Source organism: Sardina pilchardus, chromosome 22 (assembly GCF_963854185.1).
Source record: "Sardina pilchardus chromosome 22, fSarPil1.1, whole genome shotgun sequence".
Lineage (NCBI taxonomy): Eukaryota > Metazoa > Chordata > Actinopteri > Clupeiformes > Clupeidae > Sardina > Sardina pilchardus.
The window spans coordinates 29,316,600-29,343,807 of NC_085015.1; the positions used below are offsets into that span (position 1 = coordinate 29,316,600).

Here is a 27,208-nt window from a genome sequence, read left to right on the forward strand (position 1 = left end):
GATCTGAATTAATTTTAGTATTACCGTACATTTAAGATTATTCCAGGAGGGAAGTAGGGGCACCATAACATGAAGTCCAACTTTCCCAACTCAGAAGGAACCTTGAGCATAACAGTCATTTTTACTAGGATATCAATGTTAATTAAATGTGAGTTTGTCATTCTGCCAGATACCAAGATATTTGTATTCAGAGACTATCAGTGCTGGAACCATCAGTGCTGGTTATTTGCACACCATTAATCCAATGTTCCTTGCTCATTTAGTGCTAATTAAAGATTAATGAGTGCTGAAAAAGTGATAAACACCTTGGTGCATTTTAAATAAACATATACTGCCATTAAAGCATTTCTGCTAGCCTAAATGCATTCAGCTAAATGCACTGGTACAAAGTAGCATCCTATCATAGCCTATAAGAAATGCCCCCTCACGCTCACGCAGTATTTTTGCATTCTCTGTCCACGGATGAGGTGAAAGGGGAGAGACTGTGTGTAGCACATCGAAATTTCCCGGATGTGCCTGATGTGTGCGTAAATGCGTATCTTTACTTCAGATTCAGAGGACTCTGGCCGCGATAAGCACAATCAAAGATTGCCTAGTTCGTCTCTGCCAAAATTCAAGATAAACTCCGCCCATGTGTCTGCTGACACAGAAATCAATCCTATGGCAATATCGATTCGTGTCATAGACAGTAAAAGAAAGTGCGGGCTGGCTAATGGTAGAATTCCGCTCAGTTTGATGTTGTGCAGAAGGAGTAGCTAACCACAGAAAACTTAGCATTATGGCAACTTATCCTATCCCTACTGTAGAGCAATTGGTGGACAAGGCTCGGCAAGCGTATATTGAAACCTTCGGAGAAAAAGGTCCTACTATTGCCGTATGTGCTCCAGGGAGAGTTAACCTGATTGGGGAGCACACCGATTACAACCAAGGATTGGTCTTGCCTATGGTAAGAGAAGGCTAGGTAGCCTAATACTTTTGTTATCAGAATGATTCTTTCTGCTTACTTCTGTCTCAGAATGTTATCAGCATGTGTTAGGAGAGGTGCTCTGGAAAAAGCTGGACTTGGCGAAGACCAGCGGAGAATCTTTGTCGACTACCCCGGGAACTATTCTTTCACACAAGTTTTCGTCGCAAACCACTTAGGTGCAACCAATATGAGTTTTGGTTGATTTGACGATATATCAACTTCGATAGACCATATCAGTGATTAACGTCAAAGCTAGTCAAGAAGAGTAACTGAACATTAGACACCTCCAGTATATTTAGTGTTCTAAAAAGACGTGAAATACTACAAGACAAACGGTAGCTAATGCGCCAGAAGTGAACACACGACATCGCTGTCACGGGACCGTAGGCTACGTGTTTTCAGCTACGGTAGCCGACAAGACCTCGGGGAAACGCGAGGCGTCTGAAACAGACCTCTGAAGTTCGCCTACAAAAAGGATGGCAACCAGTAACAGCGTTAAAAGTTAGATCAATGCAGTCAATCTGTTAATTTGTTTATTTTAAGGAATAGCGTAAATATGGCCACCACACAGCCTTAGTAATATTTTCAGATTAAGCCATAAACATATAAAAATACATAAACAAAGAACAATAAATAGGCTAACAGCCAAAATGTTAAAAGTGTGTATGTTAAAGTTAAGTTTGTTCAACAGTTTGTTCAGGACACCCACTGTTTCGATAACATTGTAACTCAATAAGCAATCATCTGTTTCAAGAAAGCACTTAGAACAGCATAAAAAGGATGACTGATACATTTTGAGTTTTCAATACATTTGTTTATTACATTTTCAATGTGTGGAACAAGTGTCCCCCCCAGCAAAATCACGTTGAAAAGTCGTTGAAAAGACGTCTTGTCAAGTCGTCGAAACAACGGCCCAGTTTGGTTTAAAAGTGAAAGGTTAGATGACGTCTTTTCATGGTCGTTGAAAAGACGTCTATGGAAAGACGCCTTTTCAACGTTTAAATTTGGTTGAAACCACGTCTTGTTTAGGTGCTGCCATGGACCTATTTTCAACCAGAATTTTGCTGTTATATATTAATTTATAAGCCTATATTATCCTATTATAGGCTTTTAAATAATGTGCATTAAGCACTTACTAACTTTACCATTACCCATACTATTGCTGTTAAAATAAGCCTATATTATCCTATTATAGGCTTTTAAAATGTGCATTAAGCATTTTCATTTACCAACTTAACCATCTAGATGATAAATACATAATCTAATAGGCCTACATTACAATAGCAAGCTAGGCGTAAACAAACAGTCAAACAAACGTTATCCATTTCATTGTAATTTTATTTAATTCTTGAAGTCTCCGCCACCGGACCGTCCAGGTGCATCATGTTTAAGATGATCTGCCTCAGCTCTCCCGATGTCACGGTCAGCCTTGTTGCTCCATTTTTCACCGCAGCTGAAATGACATGAAACATTTTCATTAACAGTGTTTCCCATACATTGAGTAATCTGTGGCGGGCCGCCACGAAATAATGTTCTATGTTGTACGATTGAAATTATTTTTAAATCATGTTATCAATTGAATCACTTTCATTGAGCTGCGCGCACGCAGCTTTTTCTTTGCCCGAATGAAACCACTGCCTCTGCATGTGCATTTAACAAAACATTAACGATTGTTAAAGGATTGTTGTTGCCACATACGGCGAGCTAAACTGCTATTAATTCTGCTTAACATGCGGCGCAAATGTGTTCAAAACGGCGGCATTCAAGTGAACTTTTGCTAACGTCTCACAACGTAGTCCACATTAGGGAGACTAAACTAAGTTATGCATTCGAGCCGTATCTCTAAGCGTTAGAATAGTGTAACGAAGAGACTCTTGTGTGGTCTCAACCGCTGACCGGCCCGCTGGCCGGTGAAGTACCCGATCCAACGCTGCCTCCACAGCAGCTAACGAGGAAAACCCCCTGACTGGGAAGCGACAATCAGTCCTCACTCCTACATCCCCGGCCTTAGCTAGCGTCTCCTAACCCTCTCTGGCTTCACCGCGGGCAGCCCTGAACACGCAGGTGTTATCAATTACAATGTACAATTCCAATTCACATTGATTTCCCCCACAGATCCGCCCCCACACAAGAGTCTCTTCGTTGACACTATTCTAACGCTTGGAGATACAGCTCGAATGCATAACTTAATTTAGTCTCCCTAATGTAGGCTACGTTGTGAGACGTCAGCAGAGTTAACTTGAATGCAGCAGTACGGTGTTCATTTTAGGACCGTACAGCAGCCGGTTTGAACACATTTGCGCAGCATGTTAAGCAGAATTAATAGCAGTTTAGCTCGCGGGAGTCTCCTCGTTACGTTTGGATGTCGAATTTAGCATGCTAACAGGTACTTTTCTCTTCCGCTGTCGTGAATGAACAGCTGACAGCGCGGCCGCATTTAGAAGGCGTCACGACGTGATTATTTCTGAGATTCTGATATGTTTTCAAAACTGGAATTTATTGTGCATACGTCATGGTTGAAAACTTATCAGAATCTCAGAAATAATCACGTCTGCAGTCGTCTTAAAACGGCTACATCAAGTCAAACCAGACCGACATAAAAAAAACACACCTCCAAAGTGTAGTTTTAGGTTGTTTTGGATAGAAGCGTCTGCTGATTGACTAAATTACCAAATGCGGGGGGGAAAGGAAAATGTATAGCACACTAAAGCATAGGGAAATATAAATGTATTTCACTCACAGCATTAAGGGCCCTGTTGGTTGTGGTTAGCGGAGGGAGGTCCCAGGAAGAGGCCACGTTCTGTACCCTTCCCATTTCTTCAGCTGATAGGTTTGATTCCACCTCCAGCTTGAAGATGGAGAGCATGAAAGAGATACATAATGGTTAGACAGTGTGTTAAAAGTTTATAGAATCATAATAGTGGGTCCACCAGTTGACTCCTCAGTTTTTCTAAAATCATTATAAAATCAAAGACCCACAGTCTTTTGGGGGCAACACACAAACAACAACAAAACAAAATAAAAACACAACATAACATCAAACATTAGTATTTTCTATGTAAACATACAAGCCTGATTGTTTCTCTAATGTCCAGGTCTGCACAGTCCTCCAGGTTTACTGTAGCCGTGTCTGGGCTCCCACGAAGCAGTATGGACAACCACATCACAGAGTCCAGACAAGCAGGGTCCTCCATGAAGGAAAGAGTGCCCCACAATTCTCCCAGCCACAATGAACATATCACTGAGAAAGGGAGAAGCTGAGGGGACCAAATGACCAGGCTCTCCTTCAAAGTGGTGTAACAATGGTGTTTGCTGTTTCAAAAAAAAAAGACAAAAAAGCAAAGTTAGAATAAAACAACTTTGCTTGCTACAACACTTAGAAATAATAAAATTCAGTACATAGTGAACCGTACACTGTTCAGATTCTTCAAAGTCATCCAGCAGTTACTTTAGCTTAGAATAATGGCTTCAAACACATTTTGAGACAGAACTTGAAATAATAGATGAATAGATGAGTTTTTTTTTTACCCTGAGTAGCATTCACCATCTGACAGTACTAGCAGTTGCAGTTCTGGAAGTTGATGGTAGATCTTCCAGGGACACACTTAAGAGTTGATGTGCTGAGAAGACAAATGAGCAAAGGCTTTAGAAAAAGCAACAGTTACACAGAAAAATGACAGGAATCCCAGACCTCAAAAGCAGCATCTAGTAAAAACACGCTGGAAGTGTCACTTCTTACATAACCAATTTCCAAAAATAATCATTAAACACAAATCCATCAGAACTTATTGACACAGTCTATAACACAGGAGGAAGAGGGAGACACACAGACCAGGAAACCAGGGGACACAAGGGACCACAGGGGATAGTCCAACAAGGGGGTACATAGCTTCGGCGCTACAATACAATCACATAAACACACAACTAGTTTCCCCTACCTTTCACTTTAAAATACCAACATATTGCACAACCTGGGCATCTGAGCCTCGACAATGTTGACCACTCTTACTACTCTGTGCCAAATGACAGTCAATAAATAGATAGATATTACTATCATTATTATTCATAATAATAATAATAATAATAATAATAATAATAACAACACTATTAACATGCTGCACAACTGGTCAACAGGATCTCCACGTCTGGTAATGATGACTGCTTGCTATGAACCATAAACAATAAATGGAGAGTGGGCCTAATAGCGATTCTGGTATTTAAAATAGTCCTGTTGGCAACAAGTACAAGTTGTTGCTACCAAAATGCTACAACAAAAATGAAGTGGATAACGCTGCTTGTCTACTCTAGTCTAGTGTATCTAGCAGGACGGTGGAGAGATATCCATGGTTACAAAGGACTCTTCGGGACGGGTAGATCTAGCCGCGAAAAAAATTCAAATTTTCGCGCTACCTTTGTGAACGTTCTAAGCAGGTCCACGAAATAATGCGTGTTGCAATCAGGTTCCTAACTTCCTACGTTACCACAAACGGCCCTAAATTGTGTTGAATAGATCAGACAGAAAATACTTTCCTTTCATAGAGATAACGGGACCTAACAGCAATTACAAACGGGTTTCAAGTCCGACTACATTATCAGCGGTAGAGTGAATTAACACAGAAGAATTTCTCCACTCAAGTAAAACTAGCCCAGGACAGGTTAAGTTAGCATGGTAACATACAGATCCTCGATTACTCCGCTGTCCGCTTTAATCATCTCTGATAGCACTGTTGATGGTGTTCAGAGCATTCGTCTCGTTTTGGCAAAACTGACTCTCGATCAAAATGTTACATTTCTACTTCCTAAATCATAGGCATAAACTCACTTACCTCAGTAGCAGGTTCCATCTTCACGCTTCAACGGCTTCAACTGACTGTGTGTTTCAAACAAAGTTCGAAATGGGCTCGGCTACGGCTTCCCGCCTCCGTTCCTCTTGTACATGCGCAGAGTTCACTCCTGTCTCCTTTACGTGAACATTTATGTGATTTTTTTTTTTATCAGAATTTTAATTACTCATTATTTCAATGACTGATTTTTTTCCATCTGAATTTTTCCTCTGATTTTTTTCTTCAGAGGGGAGAAGGCTAAAAACAGAGTTGTCCGTCCATATCAACTGTTGCCATGAGTAAACAAACAAAAGTCACACACGCAGTTAACGGCAGCCAAGATGGCGGCGCCGGGCGCCCGTAGAGTTCGCGGCGGATTTGGGCAATCCCCGGGGGGGAAAGATGGTCGACAGGAACGATAATGTAGTCCTAGGTAGACTATAACTGATAATTTACATCAGGATTTAATTAGTTGATATGTGGTCTGAAAAAGGACGTGCTAAAGACGTCTTTCCTTAGACCAAAATGGGCCGGCCAAAACAAGACCATTATTCTACGTCTAATTTTGGTTGAAATCAGGGCCATGACGGACCGACGGGATTTAGCCCAAATATCAACGTTGAAATGACGTCGTGTGCTGGGGGGGGTGTTTTAACAACAACAAGAACAGGAATACACACAGAAAAGGCGGAAGGGAGATATGGTGAGACTGCAATATAAAAAGGAGGGTTAAAGGTATACTATGCAACGTTTTTCAGTTAATCAATACGTTCCATACTGTTATATATGATTAAATGAGTCATTACCGGTCGAACGGTGGTTTTTTTGGCCGCTCTAGTGGTCTGTAGCGGTAAAACCACACTTGCAACTTCAGGAGATACCGGGCACGCACCCATGCTTTACTCCAGGAAGTGTCATGTAAAGTCTCATGAAAAGGCACGGCAGACTGACCGATTGAGGAGTTTTGTCAAATATACACGCTAAAGCTGTAGGGGAAGCTCTGCAGAGAAATATGCAAGCATAAAACGAGCGAAAATGAAAAGTGAAAGTGAAACCGGCGATGAAATCGCCAATCCTGCATAGTATACCTTTAACACCCATTTATATTTTCAAAGACATTCTGAAAAACATTTCAGATTCCCAAATCTGAACAACCGTGTGTGAACAACCAAAGACATTAATGTGCAAAGGATGCTGGACATGCACACCTACAAGAAGGTTAACTGAGGAAGGTGTAGCACATTTGGCTGGAGGTGTGACAGGAGGTGTTGGAGATGCTGAGGTTGGAAGGGTCCCTTCGTTTGGACCTAAACCATAAAAAATGACCTTCTCTGATAATTTCAGTCAATACTACACACCCGTCTTGTCCTCTGCATCCTTGGTCCTAGGCAAGAACAGGCACAGTGGAAAATGGAGAGAGCAGGTAAAAGTCAGTGTATACTTGTCCCTTACGAATCCCTTATGGTGTCAACCAAAGCAGGCACTGCTACAGAGAGAGATAGTATACCCACTTAAAAGCATCTCTACCCACTTAAAATATTAACATTTGGGATTGATTACAGTATACCAGCTAACTAGACTAGGCTACATCATTGCAAACATATTGTTCTAATTCTATGGATGGACCTAATTCTGCCCTTAGAGCATCATTGACCTACACTTTTCAGTTATCCATACAAGGTAAAACAAAAAGGAAAGAAAATTATTCTACTTACAAGGACCACTTAAAGGTATACTATGCAACGTTTTTCAGTTAATCAATTCGTTCCATACTGTTATATGATTAAATTAGTCATTACCGGTCGAACAGTGTTTTTTTTGGCCGCTCTAGTGGTCTATAGCGGTAGAGCCACACTTGCAACTTCAGGAAACACCGGGCACGCACCCATGATCTACTCCAGGAAGTGTCATGTAACGTCTCATGAAAAGGCACGGCAGACTGACCGATTGAGGAATTTTGTCAAATATACACGCTAAAGCTGTAGGGGAAGCTCTGCAAATATGCAAGCATAAAACGAGCGAAAATGAAAAGCGAAAATGAAAGCGAAACCGGCGATGAAATCGCCAATCCTGCATAGTATACCTTTAATTGAAGGCAATGTCTTGTCACGTCACTTTCAGCATCTGCAAGATAGTCATTGCATTCAAAAAAAAATATTCCATCAAATACATCGACCTGCTGTGGTGATATAGACCTCAGAAATGTACATTCAATGTAGAATATATTGACTGCAACCTGACATCCAACAGCAGTTGAGGCAAAAAGAAGTACTGCACTGTACACGCCCCTATCCCAAGCTCTAGTCTCGTGCCACTGCTCCGAGTTGGAACAGTAGTGGCACTAGGGGCAGGACAGGACAGTTAGGCAAGTGACACACGGCAGGAGAGTATAGTACAGTTTTTGCTTCTACAGCTCCCCTGGCCTGAAGTTCATAACTGAAATTTCTGTTGTGAAGAATTGTACCCGAGTTCATATCATGCTCTGTGATCACAAGTTTAGCTTCAGGTTCACTTCATAGTGCCATGAAACATTCCATCTAGCAAGCTAACAAGCTAGATCAGGTCTAAATGAAATGTCATCCCATTAATTAGTTCCACTGTTCACCTGAAGAACAACTTAATCACAAACTCGTTGATAACAAGCACATCTGATGCCATTGCATGCATTAACACTAGAAGCGCCAAGCGCCGGTCATTTGACCGATGACGCGTATTACTAGAAGCGCCGTGTAGGTTTGACCTAGATATACCTAGAACTGCCGGGCTGCGGTCATTTGACCACAGTGATTAGAAAAAATATATATATTTTCACTCGATTAAATTCCAGGACCCTACGTTCACGAATTTTCCTAAATACGCGTGTTTTATCACCCAGAATTTTTACATGATCAAAAGCACACCAGTACAAGCTAGTTTAGAGCTATTTTGCGCTCACTTATGTGACAACACTATGTTGTCTCACTTTCGGCCATGTTTGTCCAGGCTGCTATTCTCTTTTCTCACAGCAGATGTCGCAAGGGTTTCCTGTCAGTCGGGCATGAGAATAATATTTTACCATAAAACATATAGTTTATATATGTGCAATATGTATTATATATATATGTTATTTATTTTAATAACTATTTTTCATTTACATGGCATAGTCTATGGAGGCGATTTACTGTGGTAAAATGCGACGTTGTTCTATTAGGCAGGCCTACTGTACGTGTGTAAAAAATATTTTCAGCTGAAATTCGTCGTAGTATTTATGTACGTAGGGCGCGTATGCCTACATACATTCATAGTTGTATATCTTATCTTCTATTTGTAGGCTATCTTTTAAAGCTCAGACTAATGTATAAGCATTTTCTTACATATTTGCTGGACAAACTGAGTTGCGTCGCTTCAAGTACCTATTTCCAATTGTATGAAATACAAAACGTTAAGTGGCGCAACGTTAACTCGCTCGACTGTTACGCATGAGACCCGGGTTTACAACTCGGCACGAGTGAAATAATGTAGCTTATATTGACTGAATTCACTGACCGTTTTTCAACGTCAACTAACAATTATTTTTTGTTAATGGTTTTTAATAACAAACTATCTGAAATAAACGGATGAATCACAATACTGTTTACCATTAACGAAACATAATTTCGCCAGCCAATCATTTTCTGAGCCAAATTGAGCCGCCATCTGACAAACCTAGAAAGTCAGTTAGACTTTGTGCATCTAAAAATAATTATATCATAGAGACACACACGAAAAATAAACGATAGCCTAGAAACTAGGCCTACATGAGATTTTCCCACTGGATACACCACATCAGTATTGTGCTCGTTGCTACGATACACAGGACTCACAGTGAGTTGACGACCAATTAAAATGACATGGGGGAAAGAAGCAAACAAGATAGCCTAATTTTCGCCTTACATACTTTCTTAATTCCTACGTAGGGCTACTCAGACTTTTGTTAAATCTTCAGGGCCCAGTTGCACAAACACCAAAACCAAAGATTGATGATATGAACCAAATATTCTGGAACAGACGGATTTACAGCATTGAACGCGATAGGCTATTACCAAAGATCATAGAGCACTACGCTCTAGAATCTTTGCTATTACTGCGACTTCCACCGTTTCCTTTCCAGAGATTGCTGCACTGTTCACAACGCATGCAGTCTACATTGAACTGATTGAAGTGAAACGTGCAGAACGTTGTCCAAAACAATACAATAATATTGTGTGTTGAGATCTAGTACAATATAGACATCTGTAGACATGAAGTGGCAACTAAAGCCATTATCAGTCATGAAAACTTTGGCGGCTGCAGCAGCATTTAGGTTTTGGCTGAGCCAGCTAGCCAGCCAACAACTTCATCAGCCAGCCGTTATTCTCAAAGACATAACACACTATCCATTGCAAACATAGCCTATTTGAAACCGATCATTCCCCCTCCCCCATGCACTCGTCTAGGCTACTTGGGCTACAGACATCACCGCGGCATTAATTCCTATGTGATATTGGACAACTAAACAGGGTACTGCCCCAGTGTTCAAATTTTTAGAAAATAATATGGTAGCCTTAAGACAGGAGAGGGGTTTAAAAAAAGTGGTGCTCATTAAATACAGGCATTTTCAGCCTTTTTTTAGGAGGCGTCTATCCACATTTGAAGAGCCACATCTCAGAAACTAATCAAGATACCAAGCTAAAATTTTGGTTTTCTTCTAATGAGACATGGAGGAACATTTGGACCAAAAATCAGGAAAAACTGAGGACCATGGTGTCAGACCTGTTCCAACTGATATGGAGCTGCCCATACGGCGGCCATATTGAATTTTTGGCCAAAATTTAACATGCCCCAAGTCTTAATCTGTTCCAATAGGGGTTCTGACCAGAAATCCATTGAGAGAACTTTGACCAAAAACTAGGCCCAAAAGTTCCCTCAAATGACCTGTCTATGACAGTAACAAAGGTGGTTTAGTTATTGCTTATGTCCGCTTTGTTAACTTGACAGCGAGCGAAGATATTCTATTCCGCGAGTATGTCAAACGTAGGGCCACTGCTGATGAGCTATTCAACATTCTCAACAATTAGTCTACCTGGCAGAACATGACATCAAATGGGAAATGTGAGAGACTTTGCTCGGATGGTGCACAGACGGTAAAATAAATGGTCTGCAGGCCGTGATAAAGAGGGTAGCGCCCGATGCGCAACGGACGGATTGTTCATTCAGGGAAGCGCTAATGTCAAGGCCTGACCTGAATACGATTTTGAACAAGGTTGTGAGATTGGTGAACCTTCATTTATAACACAATGGTTGCCCCTTCATCTTTATTTTTGGAAGTCAGCTTTTTTTGAAGCAAGGATGGACACCTTGTCAATAACTAACGTTATTGGTCATTGATTTAGATTTTTATTAGGGGCCAAGCAGCGAAGCTGCGTAGGCACCTATTGTGTTTGTTAGTGTTCTTATTATTATTCTTCCGTCATGGGAGTCAATGGCAGCCCATAGAACCGACTGGTAAAAAGTTGTGAAATTTGGCACACTTATTAGGGACAGTCCCATGATTCATGACACCAAATTTCATGTCGGCACCTCATACACTCTAGCGCCACCAACAGGCCAAAGTTGGACGTGCGTTCAAGCACGTAACTTTTGACCCGTTGGTCCGATTTTCAAAAATCATGTATTGTTCCTTGGACCTGCCCGAGTTCAACACACCCTGTGACGTCATTTTCCGCCGTGATGGATTTTCCGCCATTTTGGATTTCATCAAAAACACTTGAAAGCCTACTCCTCTCACAAATTTTGTCTGACCGACACCAAACTTGACACGGAGCATCCACAGAATGTGTTTTGCCAACACATTGCTTTTTGTCTCCGGAAGTATTACCATTCGCCCACAACAGCGAATCAAAATTCACGGCGAAGCCGCCAAACAGGAAGTGGGCTCATATTTCAGCAAACCTTGCACGCATCAAAACTAAACTTAGTACATGGACTCGTGACTCGTGACCCCATCGGGAGGACGCTCAAGAAATTTGGTGACCTTTGACCTCTAGGGGGCGCTGTAATTCAGAAACATGCTTTTTGGCCTATAACTGCTGTTGTGCTTAGAATTACAATATACTAGTGATGTCTAGTAATACTGTGGAAGATCCTCATGTGGACAGATGGCAACTTATGACATTAATGTAATTGATTCGGCCACCATATTGGATTTAATCAAAAACACTAAGAAATTTCCCTATGTCACAAATTTCAACCGATCCTCACCAAAATTGGCACAGGCCATCTTCAGACCATGCCTTGTTAGTGTTTCGATTTCTGTAAAAATTGACGGAAGCGTTTGCTCGTCGCAGCCAATCAAAATTGGCGGCAAAGCCGCCAAACAGGAAGTGAGCCTATATCTTAGCAGCCTTTGCATCTATCAACACCAAACTTTTTTTTATGGACTCGTGACCCAATCTAGACGATGGCCAAGACATTTGGTGACCTTTGACCTCTGGTGTGTGAAGCCGCCAAACAGGAAGTGAGCTCATATCTCAGAAGCATTTGAATCTATCAAAACTAAACTTGGTATATGGACTCGTGAACTGATAGTGAGGACGCCCAAGATATTTCGTGACCTTTGACCTTTAGGATAGCTGCAGTTAGCAAAAATGCAAGTTGGCTTGTAGCTTTTGACATGTTAGACATGAATCTTGCTCTAACTGCTTACGGCTTTATGTCTCATTGCGGCATTGAGCTAACAGCGTCGAGTTGCCATGGTTACTCCGGCCTACTGCTTGGCCCCTTCATTGCTGCTTGCAGCTATATTTTTCTCTATTTTTGAAGTGATAATCTGTCGTCAAATGTTATTTGTTAGGCCTACTGATGTAGCCTATATTTAGAAACTGACAGTATGTCAATAAATTAAAACATTTTGAGCTTGACCTACTACTTTTTTAGAGCGATGATGGACAGGTGGGGCTCGAGAAAGCCCCCTTGATCAAAGTGGGGAATGAAAGAAAAAGTTTGAGAACCACTGCTCTAGCGCCACCAACAGGCCAAAGTAACTTTTGACCCGTTGGTCCGATTTTCAAAAATCAAGTATCGTTAGAATCCTTGGACCTGCCCGAGTTCAACGCACCCTATGACATCATTTTCCGCCATGATGGATTTTCCGCCATTATGGATTTCATCAAAAACACTTCAAAGATAATAACTGTCACGACTTTTGTCTGATCGACACCAAACTTGACGAAGAGCATCCTCAGACAATGCCCTATACCAGTTGTGCTTTTCTTCTTCGGAACTTTTACCGTTTGCCCGTAACAGCCAATCGAAATTCGCGGCGAAGCCACCAAACAGGAAGTGGGCTCATATTTCAGCAACCCTTGCACGCATCAAAACCAAACTTGGTATATGGACTTGTGACCCAATCAGGAGGACGCTCGAGAAATTTGGTGACCTTTGACCTCTAGGGGGCGCTGTTATTCAGAAACATGCCTTTTGGCCTGTAGTTGCTGTTGTGCTTAGAATTACAATGTACTAGTGGTGTCTAGTAATACTGTGGTAGATCCTTATGTCGACAGATGGCAACTTATGACATCAACGTAATTGATTCGGCCGCCATATTGGATTTAATGAAAAACACTAACAAATTTCCCTAGGTCACAAATTTCAACCGATCCTCACCAAAATTAGCACAGACCATCTTTAGGCCATGCCTTGTTAATGTTCTGATTTCTGTAACAATTGACATAAGCGTTTGCCCGTTGCAGCCAATCGAAATTCGCCAAATCGAAGCCGCCAAACAGGAAGTGAGCACATATCTTAGCAGCCATTTTATCTATCAAAAACAAACTTAGTATATGGACTCGTGACCCAATCGGGACGATGCCCAAGAAATTTGGTGACCTTTGACCTCTGGGGTGTGAATTTGCCAAACAGGAAGTGAGCTCATATCTCAGCAACCCTTGCATCTATCAAAACCAAACTTGGTATATGGACTCGTGAACCGATCATGAGGACACCGAAGACATTTGGTGACCTCTGACCTTTAGGATACCTGCAATTAGCAAAAATGCAAGTTGGCTTGTAGCTTTTTTACGTGTTAGACATGAAACTTGCTCTGACTGCTTATGGCCATATGTCTCATTGCAGCATTGAGCTAACAGCATCGAGTTGCCGTGGTTACTCCGAGTTGCCGTGGTTACTCCGGCCTACTGCTTGGCCCCTTCATTGCTGCTTGCAGCTATATTTATAGACTATAATTCCTCTGCCATTGAAGTCAATGGCAGCCCATAGAACCGACTGGTGAAAAGTTGTGAAATTTGGCACACTGATTAGGGACAGTCTGATGATTCATGTGACTAAGTTTCATGTTGGCAGCTCAAGCCCTCTAGTGCCACCAACAGGTCAAAGTTGGACGTGCGTTCACGCATGTAACTTCAGAATGTAGTCCAGAATGAATTTAATCGAGTCAGTACCTTTCCGGAAATGTTGCTGCAGCAGCTGGGCAACTATTGAACAACACTTTTACAACATTTCCGGAAAGGTACTGACTCGATTAAATTCATTCTGGACTCTCTATCCGACCACATAAAGACGTGGGGATACTTAGGTTTGTCTCTAGGGACCCTCTACTCACTACCACGTAAGTGTAATGTTGTTTGGAACAGTAGAAGAGGTATAAAAATAGCGTTTTGTTGCGGTGAAAGGACTTGCCCCGGTCACTTCCAGGCTAACGAGTTTTTGGCTAAAAAAATGGTAAAATCGAACTCTCTCAAAACACATCCGAATGACATGATGTGAGTCAACTCAACGTATGTACTCCCAATCATCCCTAAGTGCATTTTACTCCGGATATTTCCTTTAATAGGGAAAACATGGAGGTGTTTGGTCGCTTCTAACGTCATCGCTGTTTGGATCCTAATCAATGAACTGGGCTAGTTAAGTGCTATCAAAGTAGCGCCGCGTGCCAGAGCCAGTGAGAGCACGCATTGAAACGTGAGAGGTATGTATCAACTCGTCTTAGTTAGGGGAATAACGTAGTTTAATATGAAAAAACGGGGAAGTGTTCCTTTAACGCAGAGTGAATACCGATGCCCCTTGTCGAGGATGTGCGTCAATTAATGCGGCACGCATCATGCAAATGTGAGTTCCGTGTGAGTACACCTGTACAAAAATGTCCATGGTTAAGACTACGTCAGAGCCTGTTTCCACTAGGCAGAGTGAAGTTTGTCCCAAAGCTGAATGCTGTATTCTACCCCACGCACTAATCAAGTCTTCATTTTATTTAGCTGCAAGGGTGATTCTCACCCAAGTGAACTTGGTAATCGAGATGGAGGTGGTAGGTACTACAGTAGTTTCGGAAAAGCCCTTGCACTCCGCAGACAGACACTGCAGACACCCACATATTTATGTATTTGCTGTGCCTATGTTGTCTGTTAAGCAAGTGAGGGGGTTAATCCGTTGTCTGCTGAAAATTCTTATTTAAAAACTAGTTTTCATATTTGGAAAACTTCCTGGTTTGTCATCACTGACCCTCAGTAAAACGGTACATAACTTTCATGTCATAATTGATGACTGACTGAATCTCTCTAAGCATGTAGCTTTAGCCTCGAGGTGTTGTTGGTTCACACTGTATAATATTAGAAAGATCATTATAATATAACATTATAATATCAATGTTTTGTCTACTGTTATTGTTAATTATTGTTATGACATTGTTTTGGCTAAAAGTCGCTTTGGATAAAAGCGTCTGCTAACTAACCACAAGCAAAAAATCACTCAAAAGTTATGTGAACCATGTTAAATTATATTTAGATGGCTTCTAACTATATATTTCCATGTCATCCAGGCTCTGCCTCTTGTAACTGTGGTAGTTGGCAGTCAGATCTCAGGAACAAATGTCTCAGTGTTAACTGTGTCAGAGGTGTTGAAAGAATCCAAAAGGGTTGACTTTGATCTGCCAACATCCACTGCACCCCTCCAGCCTGGGAAACCCTCTTGGGCTAATTATGTTAAAGGAGTGATTCAGAACTACAGAGGTAGGCTACTGTGCTACATTAAAGGATCTTTCATATATTATTATATAAATGAAACTATTTATTTTTATTAATGTAATATTTATGTTAGATCAAATATCCATACTGTAGTTTGCAGAATCATTCAACCCCACTGAAAGTCGTCACCATTTCACAATACCTAAAGATACTGAAACATATATTTTCTGTCATTTGTTACTATGAATATTCATGCTGAATTTCTTTAAGGCAACATTTTTTTTGGTTTAATTACACTGAAAATAAATCTGATTGGAATACTACATGCAGTAACCACAACTGATCATAGTTACATGGCAGAGATGCATTGATCAACTTATTTCCCTGTGCTGATCTGATTTCAATACCAATATGGATATGCTGAGTTAATGTCAGATTCGGAGCTCTCGGGTATGCAAATGTAAGATGTAATACAATGTAATGCAATGTCATCATCTGTTTTGTACAAAATTGTTTCATGATATCAGCCTTCATTCAGACTATGAGCTAATGAAAATTGTAGAGAAAAGGCAGCTGGCAGCCTAACAATTTGGTGGGTAAGAAACAAGCATGGTACGTAAGTATAACAAAAGGTGGGTGAGAGTGTAGTAGTAGAAAAAGGTGGATAAACTATTCTGTCATCGGTGTTGGGCAAATGTACGCACCACTATCATGGCCCAGTCTCCTGAAAGCAGATTGAGGATTGAGTAGTCTAAGCCTAATGTGTTCTCACATCATACAGCAAACTTCAATTTCAATTTAATTTTACTTATAGAGCGCCAAAACATAACACATGTCTCATGGCGCTTTACAGAGTGTTAAACATTCAGAGAGAGCCTATGAGTGACAAGAGTGAGGAAAAACTCCCTAGAATTGGGGATACATATAGGAAGAAACCTCGGACAGATCCACGACTCAAGGGCCCAACCCATCTGCCAAGGGTCAGTTACAGTACAGTAAGGTCTTTTTTAGTGTCAGAAAGTTTTAATAGTCCTGTGTAGGGAATACATTGTCCATAGGGATTAGGAATTGTCTTAAGGGGACAGCACTACTTTGGTTCAGTTCCTACCTCAGACACAGAACCTTCTCAGTATCCCTTGGTTGCTCCGCTTCCTCCTCAGCTCCTGTTTCCTATGGGGTCCCACAAGGCTCCATTTTGGGCCCTTTGCTGTTCTGTTTATACATGCTCCCCCTTGGTGACATCATCCGGGCGGTATGACCTCTCTTTTCACTTCTATAGGCCTATTCGGACAGGACTTATTTTACAGGGGGATGTAGAGTAATGCAGGTTTATCATATGACCTCTGTAATATAAATGTCCAATTCGGACGGGACTAGACATCTGTCATTTTACCTGACATGGGAGGAGTAACTACGTTTACGTTCTGCCGTCACATCTTCGTCGCCGTGCACGTGATACTTTGCGTCAGTTGGGTGCGGCATTTTCAGATTTTAAAAGGCCTATTCGGACGGGATTAGTTTTATGGGGTGACATCAGGTAAAGTAATAATTACCAGGTAATGTAGTCCCGTCCGGACGCGCCATGTCAGTAAACATAACAGAGTATGTCGGTGACATTTACAGACACTTTTACCTTCCGTAAAACGGTCCGGAGAAATTACCTTAGGTAATATTAATCCCGTGCGAACGCGACCCTCTGTAAAGATGTCTGTAATATTTCGTCACATCCTGATTTGAAAACAATTCCACCATAGTCTGAATGAAAACATAACATGCTGTGCAGCTCCTAATAGGACGTTAGCTAGTTTGCCTAATAGCTTGATATTGTTAGCCATTTCAAACTACTTATGTCATAACATAAAGCTAACGTTTGCTAGTTTAACCAACTTGTGTAGTCTTTCAAATCCGAAAATGCCGCACGTACCTGACGCAAAGTATCACGTGCACGGCGACGAAGATGTGACGGCAGAACGTAAACGTAGTTACTCGTCCCATGTCAGGTAAAATGACAGAGATGTCTAGTCCCGTCCGAATTGAGGCCTATTCGGACGGGATTAGTTTTATGGGGGGACGTAGAGTAATGCAGGTTTATCATATGACCTCTGTAATATAAATGTCCAATTCGGACGGGACTAAACATCTCTGTTATTTTACCTGACATGGGAGGAGTAACTACGTTTACGTTCTGCCGTCACATCTTCGTCGCCGTGCACGTGATACTTGCGTCAGGTACGTGCGGCATTTTCAGATTTGAAAGACTACACAAGTTGGTTAAACTAGCAAACGTTAGCTTTATGTTATGCCATAAGTAGTTTGAAATGGCTAACAATATCAAGCTAATAGGCAAACTAGCTAACGTCCTATTATGAGCTGCACAACATGTTATGTTTTCATTCAGACTATGGTGGAATTGTTTTCAAATCAGGATGTGACGAAATATTACAGACATCTTTACAGAGGGTCACGTTCGCACGGGATTAATTTTACCTAAGGTAATTTCTCCGGACCGTTTTACGGAAGGTAAAAGTGTCTGTAAATGTCACCGACATACTCCGTTATGTTTACTGACATGGCGCGTCCGGACGGGACTACATTACCTGGTAATTATTACTTTACCTGATGTCACCCCATAAAACTAATCCCGTCCGAATAGGCCTATACTCCGTTATGTTTACTGACTTGGCGCGTCCGGACGGGACTACATTACCTGATAATTATTACTTTACCTGATGTCACCCCATAAAACTAATCCCGTCCGAATAGGCCTTATGGTGGAATTGTTTTCAAATCAGGATGTGACGAAATATTACAGACATCTTTACAGAGGGTTGCGTTTGCACAGGATTAATATTACCTAAGGTAATTTCTCCGGACCGTTTTACAGAAGGTAAAAGTGTCTGTAAATTTCACCGACGTACTCCGTTATGTTTACTGGCATGACGCGTCTGGACGGGACTACATTACCTGGTAATTATTACTTTACCTGATGTCACCCCATAAAACTAATCCCGTCCGAATAGGCCTTATGCTGATGACACCCAGCTATACCTGCCCTTAAAATCTGATAACTCCATCCAGCCTCTTCTGGATTGTCTCCAGGATATTAAGGACTGGATGAGTAATAACTTCCTTCAGCTGAATGATGGTAAGACGGAGATCATCATTTTTGGTCCTTCCAAAGCTAGACCCCTGATTGAAGGAAAATTAGCCCACTGGGTGTGATCCTTGATTCAGAGCTCTGTTTTAAGAGGCAGATTAGCTCTGTTATCAAGAGCAGCTTCCATCCGCTGAGAATTATTTCCCATCTCAAACCCTCTTTGTCTCCCAAGGACTTAGAAACAGTAATTCATGCATTTGTTACATCCCGGTTAGATTATTGCAACTCCCTCTATCTTGGTCTCCCCCAGTCCCAACTCTCCCGTCTGCAATTGGTACAAAATGCAGCTGCTATGCTGCTTACTGGTACCAAAAAATACCATCATATCACCCCTGTTCTGGCCTCCTTACACTGGCTCCCCATTAGCTTTAGGATCCATTTCAAAGTCCTTCTGACTGTTTATAAGACACTGCATGGATTGGCTCCCTCATATATTGCAGACCTCCTCCGTCCCCTCTCGGCATCCAGGTCCCTTAGATCTGCCAACAAGGGTCTTCTCTCTGTGGCCCGCACCCGCCTCAAGCAAAGAGGCCATAGAGCTTTTGAGGTAGCAGCCCCATGTTTGTGGAATTGCCTGCCCACAGATGTTAGACTGTCTCCCACTATCACCACTTTTAAATCACGACTAAAGACCCACCTTTATTCCTTGGCTTTCCCTGCTTCCTAGCTGTCCATCTCTCTCCTCTCTTCATTTTCAAGTGTCTTCTATACTGCTGCTATTCTATTTTGTCTAGGGCTGTTTATTTGTCTATTTGTCTATTATATTTCTGTATTTGTCTTGCTTACTTTCTCTGTGCTTGACTTTTATATTTCGCTTCTGATTTTCTTTTATTCTCTATTTTTAGCCATATTCTATGTACAGCACTGGTCAGTGGAAACTGTTTTAAATTTGCTCTATAAATAAAATGTACTTACTTACTTACTTACTTTAAGGAAAGAATTGGGTCGCTAGGATGCATGAGCAAGGAATCTGGGCAACAACAACAACAGGCGATGGTAGGACAGTCCTAGGGATGGGACTTCAAGTGTGATGAGGGCCAGGCATAGGGATGGCTGATGACTATTGGAACACATGCTTAAAGTTAATATAAAATCATCTTTCGGAAATTGATCTTGCCTTAAATGAAAAAAATGAGGAAATATTCAACCTTTAAGGACATCAATTTTCTTTGTGAATGAATAATGTATTGTAAATAAATAAATGTTTTCCTTAAAATACAGGGGTCATAAGTATTGGAATGCCCATGTTAAATTACCATAGAGGATTTTTATTTTTATTTTTAAAGGCCAGTTATTTCATGGATCCAGGACACTATGCACCCTGATAAAGTCCCCTTGGCCATTGGAATTAAAATAACCCCACATCAACACTATACCCTTCACCACACTAAGAGATTGACATGGTTTTATTTCAGTTAGCCTATTAGCTGGTTTGAATTGCACTGAGCTCAATGAGAATGAAATGGTATGGTGAAGGGTATAGTGTTGATGTGGGGTTATTTTGATTAACGCTGTGCTCCATTTTTGTCTGTGTCTTTTGTCCTTCCAGGGAATGCTTATGCAGATGTCAACATTTTTCTATTTTCATTTCTAAGTTAATTAACATATGGTCTGAAGTTCAAATGGCAGGTGTGATGTGATCACATGAAGTCACCTGATATCACCACATTAGGGGACATTTGAGTTAATTGTTAACATAGACAACTGACTTGAAGAACAACTTAAAAGCAGTGCGTACACGTTCACACTACAAGCATCTCCGGGAAACAGTTGGAAAAACCGAACAAACGCTCCTAAGATCAATTGTAAAAAATCATTTTCATTGATGAGTGCATATCTATAGTAGGGGTGTCGCAATTCTCCAAATCCTTGATTGCCTCAGAGAAATCCAGCTGTGAAAAAAAGGAGCAAAAGTACTATATGATGATTTATACGGAGCCTTCAAAGTGACATGGGAAAAATAGAAAGAAAAAGACATGTACTGGGGACAAACACTGACTATAGTTTGGCGAGATCTTGACTTTGATTTGCGAGATCTGGTGTTTGTTTTGCCAGATCTCAAGTTCCATTTGGGAGATCCCGAGTGTCATTTGCAAGATCTCGCAAATCCAACAATATGCGTGTGAGAACCACTAGAGCTGTCTACGGAGAGCTTAGCCACTGAAATTAAGTTGCAGTTCCTTATTTTGCCTACTTCACACACACGCGGTCGCACACACGCGACAATCAATTGTTCAGATTCAGAACTAACAGACAACAGAAAACAGCATACATCATTATATATCAGGGCTACAGACTTACTATATGATGGAGAGATAAAATGCAGAACACTTTCATGTGGGTTATTTCATAGCAAAGGCAACATAATGTGATCTCGCAAAACAGTCCGTATTTGTCCCCAGTACATGTTTGAGGCACATCTGTGGTTTGTCTTTTTTCTAAAAAATAAAACAACTGAATGAACATCTTCCAAGAGTGGTGATTGTTTCCAGGGGCTGTACAAACAAACAGGGCGAGATTAATTGTATCCTTTACTCTGCCCACTGCTGGATTAAGCTCCCCATGGAGATTAAGTCTTTCCGAACTCTAACCTGTTCATGATTATAATGTGTTATAAACATGTGCTTGAGTCACGACTTCACTGTAGCTCTATATTCATTATTGTACCCTGTCACCTCAATGGTGAAGGGCGTCACTGTAAAACAAGGCTAAATTCTCAGTGAGTTTTCCCTGAATGAACAATAGTTTTGATAGTCTTTTTGGTAAAGAATTGTTTGAAACTGTAGGAAATGTCATCTTTGGTTTAATTTGCTTCTTTAATGGCTAGTGGTATGTTGTGGGGTTCACTCATTTATTCACACTATCTTTTGGTAGCACATCCCTTGCCTGGATTTCAAGCTGTTATCATCAGCAGTGTACCTTTGGGAGGAGGACTATCAAGCTCAGCCTCACTTGAAGTTGCTTTTTACACATTCCTTCAACAACTTTGTCCAGGCAAGATTTATTTTCATTAACACAGTCACAAAACTAAACTAACTAAGTTGCATGACCCCTTCGAGTCTACGTCTGGTTTACATTTAGTGAAGGTCACCCGAAAGTTAGCTTAGCACATCTTAACATACTTTCACCCTTCTAACCTCTAACTATGGCATACCTCATTTCATATGTTCTTTATTGTCAAAGTGTTTAACTTTTCTTTGATAGTGGTGTTTAGTAATGTGTATGTATGCTTTTTACCATAGTGTGAGGCTATCAAAAGCTCTGCAATCTTCTTTCCCCTGAATTGTAGGTGCTAAACCTGTAAAAGTCAAGTGTGTGTTCTGAAACGTGCATGGGGGACAAAAGAAACATACAGATTAAGCTGTGTAAACTTCCCATAACTTCAATATTTGACAACATATTATGGCATTTCAAGTAGGTGTTATTTTACATTAGAGAGATTGCTGCTGGGTTATGTCTTACTAGTGAATGTCTTAACAACTCCTTGCAGTCATCGTGAATTGTGTACCTTACGGTTATGGAAATATCATGCACTATAAATTATTGTCATTTTATAGTTAGAATAATACATGTTCCCAATTAATGTTTGTGCAACATGTTATTTCACCCTGGTTTTATATGGGTTAGGCCACCACACATCCAAATAAGTAAGGGATAATGGACAACTTTTGAGCCTCGATCATGCATTTATTTCTGTGTACAGACCACCCTGGAGTCCATTATCCTGCTTATTCCACTGTTGCTACTTGCGTTGTGTTTATTTCCAATTATCATTAAACGTTTTAATCGCTAGAACTGTCTTATGTGTGTATACATATATATATATATATATATATATATAACGAGTTGGACTAATTTAACATAATTATATCTATCTATCTAGATAGATAGATAGATATAATTATGTTAAATTAGTCCAACTCGTTAAATTTTAGCTGAAAAATGTCCATGGGCAAAGACTGCGCACATGGTGTCTTTGAATAGACCGACCCAGGCCCTGGGAACATAGGACCCTTTAACTGGGGATCATGTGACCTTTTTTCATGTTCCCATTATTTGGGGAATAAAGGACCCTGGGAACATAGGGATGACCCCATGGCCTAGGTATCAGCCAACTAATAGGCAGAAAAAAATGACTAGCACTAACATAAAAACTATTGAAAATAACATAAGGTGAATAATTTTATATTATTTTTGTATTATTATTATTTACTTATTTATTTGTTTGTTTTTTAAAAGGACAGGAGGGGCTTAGTGATGGCTCCATTGTCTTTGCTAAAATCACATTAATTGACTCAATCAATTCATATGTGGACCCACAGATGATATGGACGATGTGGCAAAGGCAATGGCATGCCAAAAGGCAGAACACACATATGCAGGTGTGCCATGTGGTATTATGGACCAGTATGTGTCTGTGCTGGGGAGAGAAGCTCATGCACTGCTCATAGATTGCAGGTATCAAAAACACTGAGTACACATATCCAATTGGATGTTTTAGAGTAAAACCTTGACCAGTTTTATGACTATATTCTATTTATTTTCCCCAGATCATTGGAAGCTACACCAGTGCCCCTGACTGACCCCAGTCTTGTGATTCTCATCACAAACTCCAACGTGAGGCACTCTCTGACAGGGAGTGAATATTCCACACGAAGACGCCAGTGTGAGGAGGCTGCTACTCTGCTTGGAAAGAGCAGTCTGAGGGATGTCACCCTAGAGGACCTAGAGGGTGAGAAACACAGATGCTAGCCTTTGCAAGCTGACATTTACAGTACTGCATGCATACTGCATGCTAGCTTTGATGCATGCTTTCTGACTGACGAATGGTTGTATAGGCTTTTATAGTCATTTGCCAAGTTTTCTGCCATTCAGAACTTTCACGCAAACAGGAAGATGCACATTTTTTTAATGGCATTTGTATTTTTGCAAAACAGTCTTGATAAGTACCACAGCGATTATGTATCTTGCTTGTAGCTTACAGCTTGCAAGGTTATGTTTTTATCATCTTATACCCAATGTTGGGGTAGCTATTTTGAAAGAATAACATTGTAAGCTACTTATTACTTATTTCTGACTTAAAAACATTACTGACAGTTTGGTTCTTGTTTGTGCACCACATTTTTAACAATTCAACTCTTTTGAACAGGGTTTTCAATTATTAGTTATTATCAGTAGTAATCAGTAGTAATTATGAGTATGTTGTTGTGTAATTTATGTAAGGGATAATCAACGACGCGCCGTGCGTTTATAGGAAAATAATGCACGTTCGAAGTGGTAATAAGGACCCGACGCCGCAGGTGGAGGGGACTTTACACTTCGATAAGTGCATTATTTTCCTAGAAACGCACAGGCCGCGGAGTTGATTATCCCACTTATACCACTGCTACTATCATTTTCGTTTATATTGCCGCTGTCTTAGATACAACGTTGCTGTTTTACCGTTACATTCACATTGGCGAATTAATATTCAAGTATAATAAGACCAAAAGAAAAAAAACTACTTCATAGCCGTGCGGTATATCGAAAAATAATGCACGTTCCAAATAGTGCATCACAATAGGAAATTTGACCAAGCAGTGTATAACAATTAATTATACGGGCAATTTAAAAATGTACCCATGTTCGATTTCACTATTGTTACCCTCTTTGGAAATTGGAAGTAAATTAAGTCTCCCAGACCAATTCTCTTTTAAAAATTGGTATGGCATTAGCCAGAATATTCATTTTTAATAGTAACATATTTGAAGTGGAGTATCAATGGCCAAGGGAATGATCGGTCCAAAAGAACCAGGGCTGGACTGGGACAGAAAATCGCCTTGGCATTCTTGGCTCAGATGACGCACACCCACCATGATTGGTCAAACACGTACATCGGCGATTTGGGCCAAAAGTGTGTCGGGCCACCGGGCCTTTGCTCAGTATGCCAGATAGCCTGTCCAGCCCTTGATGGTACTCTTAATGGCTAAAAAAGTATTTCTTAACTGTCCTTGACGTGTCTGTATACAGTACATTTGTGTTACCGATGTTGGTAACACTTTATTTTAATGTGTCGCTGTTACAGTGTACCTACCTAATTAGGTACAGTGGTACAACCTGTGTAACAACTTGTACAATCAGGTACTATTATTGTACTTGCATTATGTATTTGTGAGTACCTACATATAGTTGTTACATTGTAATTCTGAGTGCTTTTACAAAACTTTGCCAATTTACCTAAATTCTTCATCAGAGGCAAATGGCTGACCTGAGACCTGCTGGATGGGGTAAATTTGGTCATGATAGATTTGATATACAAACCATTCTTAGCTCCAGTCAAGGGGTCATTGTCTTCAGTGTACATGTAACAGCTGTGCTGCTACAACCTTGTTAAGGGTTTATGCCACTGTTTCAAAGAGTTAGTATGTACCAACACAGTTGATACATGTGCTACATAGGGTAATGGCAGACATGTTCCAAGACATCAAAGACACAACATACATGTCATAAGTGCATGCAAGTCATTAACTGGTACACTTAACAGGTTCATTCCACAGTATCAAAGAGTAACAAAGGTGTAGCAGTGCAGCTGTTACATGTATCAACTGTGTTGGTACACACTCATTACTCTTTGATACAGTGACATAAACCCCTAACAAGGTTGTAGCAGCACAGCTGTTACATGTACACTGAAAACAATGACCCCTTGACTGGAGCTAAGAATGGTTTGTATATCAAATCTTTCATGACCAGATTTACCCCATCCAGCAGGTCTCAGGTCAGCCCTTTGCCTCTGATGAAAAATGTAGGCAAATTGGCAACGTTTTGTAAAAGCACTCAGTATTACGTCGCAACTATATGTAGGTACCCACAAATACATAATGCAAGTACAATGATAGTACCTGATAGTACATGTTGTTACACAGATTGTACCACTGTACCTAATTAGGTACGTACACTGTAACAGTGACACATTAAACTAAAGTGTTACCGTGATGTTTTGTAGCTGCAAGAGGTGGGATGGACGATGTGATATATCAGCGAGCCTGCCATGTGATTGAGGAGATCAAGCGCACTGAGCAGGCTGCTGTGGCTTTAAGACAGGAAGATTACAAACAATTTGGGAAGCTCATGGTAGAAAGCCACAACTCACTCAGGTGAAAATATGATGGACTTTATACCGAGTTACATGTCTCGCTGATGTTCCCCTTTGATACACTTCCCAGAAATGTGCTTTGCTTTATGCATTAAAATTGAATGTTTCCTTCTCTAGGGACCAATATGAAGTCAGCTGTAAAGAGTTAGATGACCTGGTAAATGCAGTCATGGAGGTGACTGGTGTGTATGGGAGTCGCATGACTGGTGGAGGATTTGGAGGTTGCACAGTGACTCTTCTTCAGGCTGATGCTGTCAACCAAGCAAAACAACACATCATGGTCAGTTTGCATTCCAACCATTGACTGGAACTATTGATGACTGAGTTCATATGTATTTATTGATATCATAATTATAATTATAGTAAGAATAATAATAGTAATATAATTGCAATATTTGTGTTAATTTTTCTTAGGAGAAATACAGTGGACAGCCGACATTCTACATCACAACTCCTTCAAAGGGAGCACGGGTGCTCAGTCTCTAAACAGCAAACAATGATATGTGTTAGACCACAACTCAAAATGATTCCTGAAATTGTCTTATAAACCTCAAATCTTTTATATTTTCCATTTGTCCTCCAAGCTATAATCTAAAGCTATCAGTGATAAATAGATTTAATTGACCAAAGTACGGGAGTACGGGACTACTTCTGAGAGGCACCATATAACCAAACAGTCCTCAACTTTGCAGTAGTTTTATCGCACTTTACTTAAGAATCACAAAGACATTTTGGTAACACCTCACTTGAGCCCTGCTTCTGCTTCGTAACAGTAATAAAATGTGACATGTCATGCTTGGTACTATATGTCATCATCAGTGTCAAGTGAAGTGATGAAACGTCATACAATTGGTAATTGTCATCACTGTATGATTCTATTGCAGCCTAATAAAATGTAATATTAAGCTGTTGTAACACATTGTTGTCATCGTTGTCAATTACATGACATTGAAATAAATAATGACACAAGACATCAGTTGTCATGGGACAGCTGGTGTGCATTGGTGCTGGGAGAGTGAGCAATTTGAAAAACTGAAAGAAGGAATATTAAAGAAGAAATACTACTTTACATCGCTGTATCATACATTGAGGACAATGCCTCACAGTAGCCAGTTTCACACTACGACAGGACAATTTCTCCAAATTTTACAC

General features: G+C 40.6%; 2 protein-coding genes and 1 long non-coding RNA gene across 5 annotated transcripts in view; 1 reads left to right on the forward strand and 2 right to left on the reverse strand.

Moving 5' to 3' along the window:
- The window catches only part of ccdc57 (coiled-coil domain containing 57), a 205,147-nt gene extending 203,874 nt beyond the window's left edge, over positions 1-1,273 (reverse strand). Inside the window, exon 1 of one of the 3 annotated variants that reach the window (XM_062526216.1) lies at positions 1,005-1,259. The gene's annotated coding sequence lies outside the window, so the exon portion shown is untranslated. Of the gene's footprint in view, positions 1-1,004 lie in introns of all 3 variants that reach the window. The other 2 variants (XM_062526217.1, XM_062526218.1) reach the window with 2 other exon arrangements.
- Positions 559-26,973, forward strand: galk1 (galactokinase 1). The gene is made up of 8 exons (XM_062526219.1): positions 559-946; positions 15,620-15,809; positions 21,796-21,915; positions 23,244-23,379; positions 23,472-23,653; positions 25,907-26,057; positions 26,174-26,336; positions 26,471-26,973. The coding sequence occupies exons 1-8, from the start codon at positions 779-781 to the stop codon at positions 26,540-26,542; spliced, it is 1,182 nt and encodes a 393-aa protein (XP_062382203.1). The 5' UTR covers positions 559-778; the 3' UTR covers positions 26,543-26,973.
- On the reverse strand, positions 2,285-5,965 carry LOC134070031 (uncharacterized). Its single transcript, XR_009936878.1, has 5 exons — positions 5,794-5,965; positions 4,496-4,587; positions 4,036-4,279; positions 3,708-3,815; positions 2,285-2,420 (listed from the first exon to the last, which is right to left on the reverse strand). It is a non-coding gene; the product is annotated as an uncharacterized LOC134070031 (long non-coding RNA).
- Positions 26,974-27,208: the final 235 nt, after the last annotated feature.

Bases quoted from the DNA above. Each gene is read 5' to 3' on its own strand.
- galk1 (XM_062526219.1), top strand. From the start codon at position 779: ATGGCAACTTATCCTATCCCTACTGTAGAGCAATTGGTGGACAAGGCT. The intron at 947-15,619 runs GTAAGAGAAGGC...CATGTCATCCAG, and splicing joins AAGGATTGGTCTTGCCTATG to GCTCTGCCTCTTGTAACTGT. The intron at 15,810-21,795 runs GTAGGCTACTGT...ATCTTTTGGTAG, and splicing joins AGTGATTCAGAACTACAGAG to CACATCCCTTGCCTGGATTT.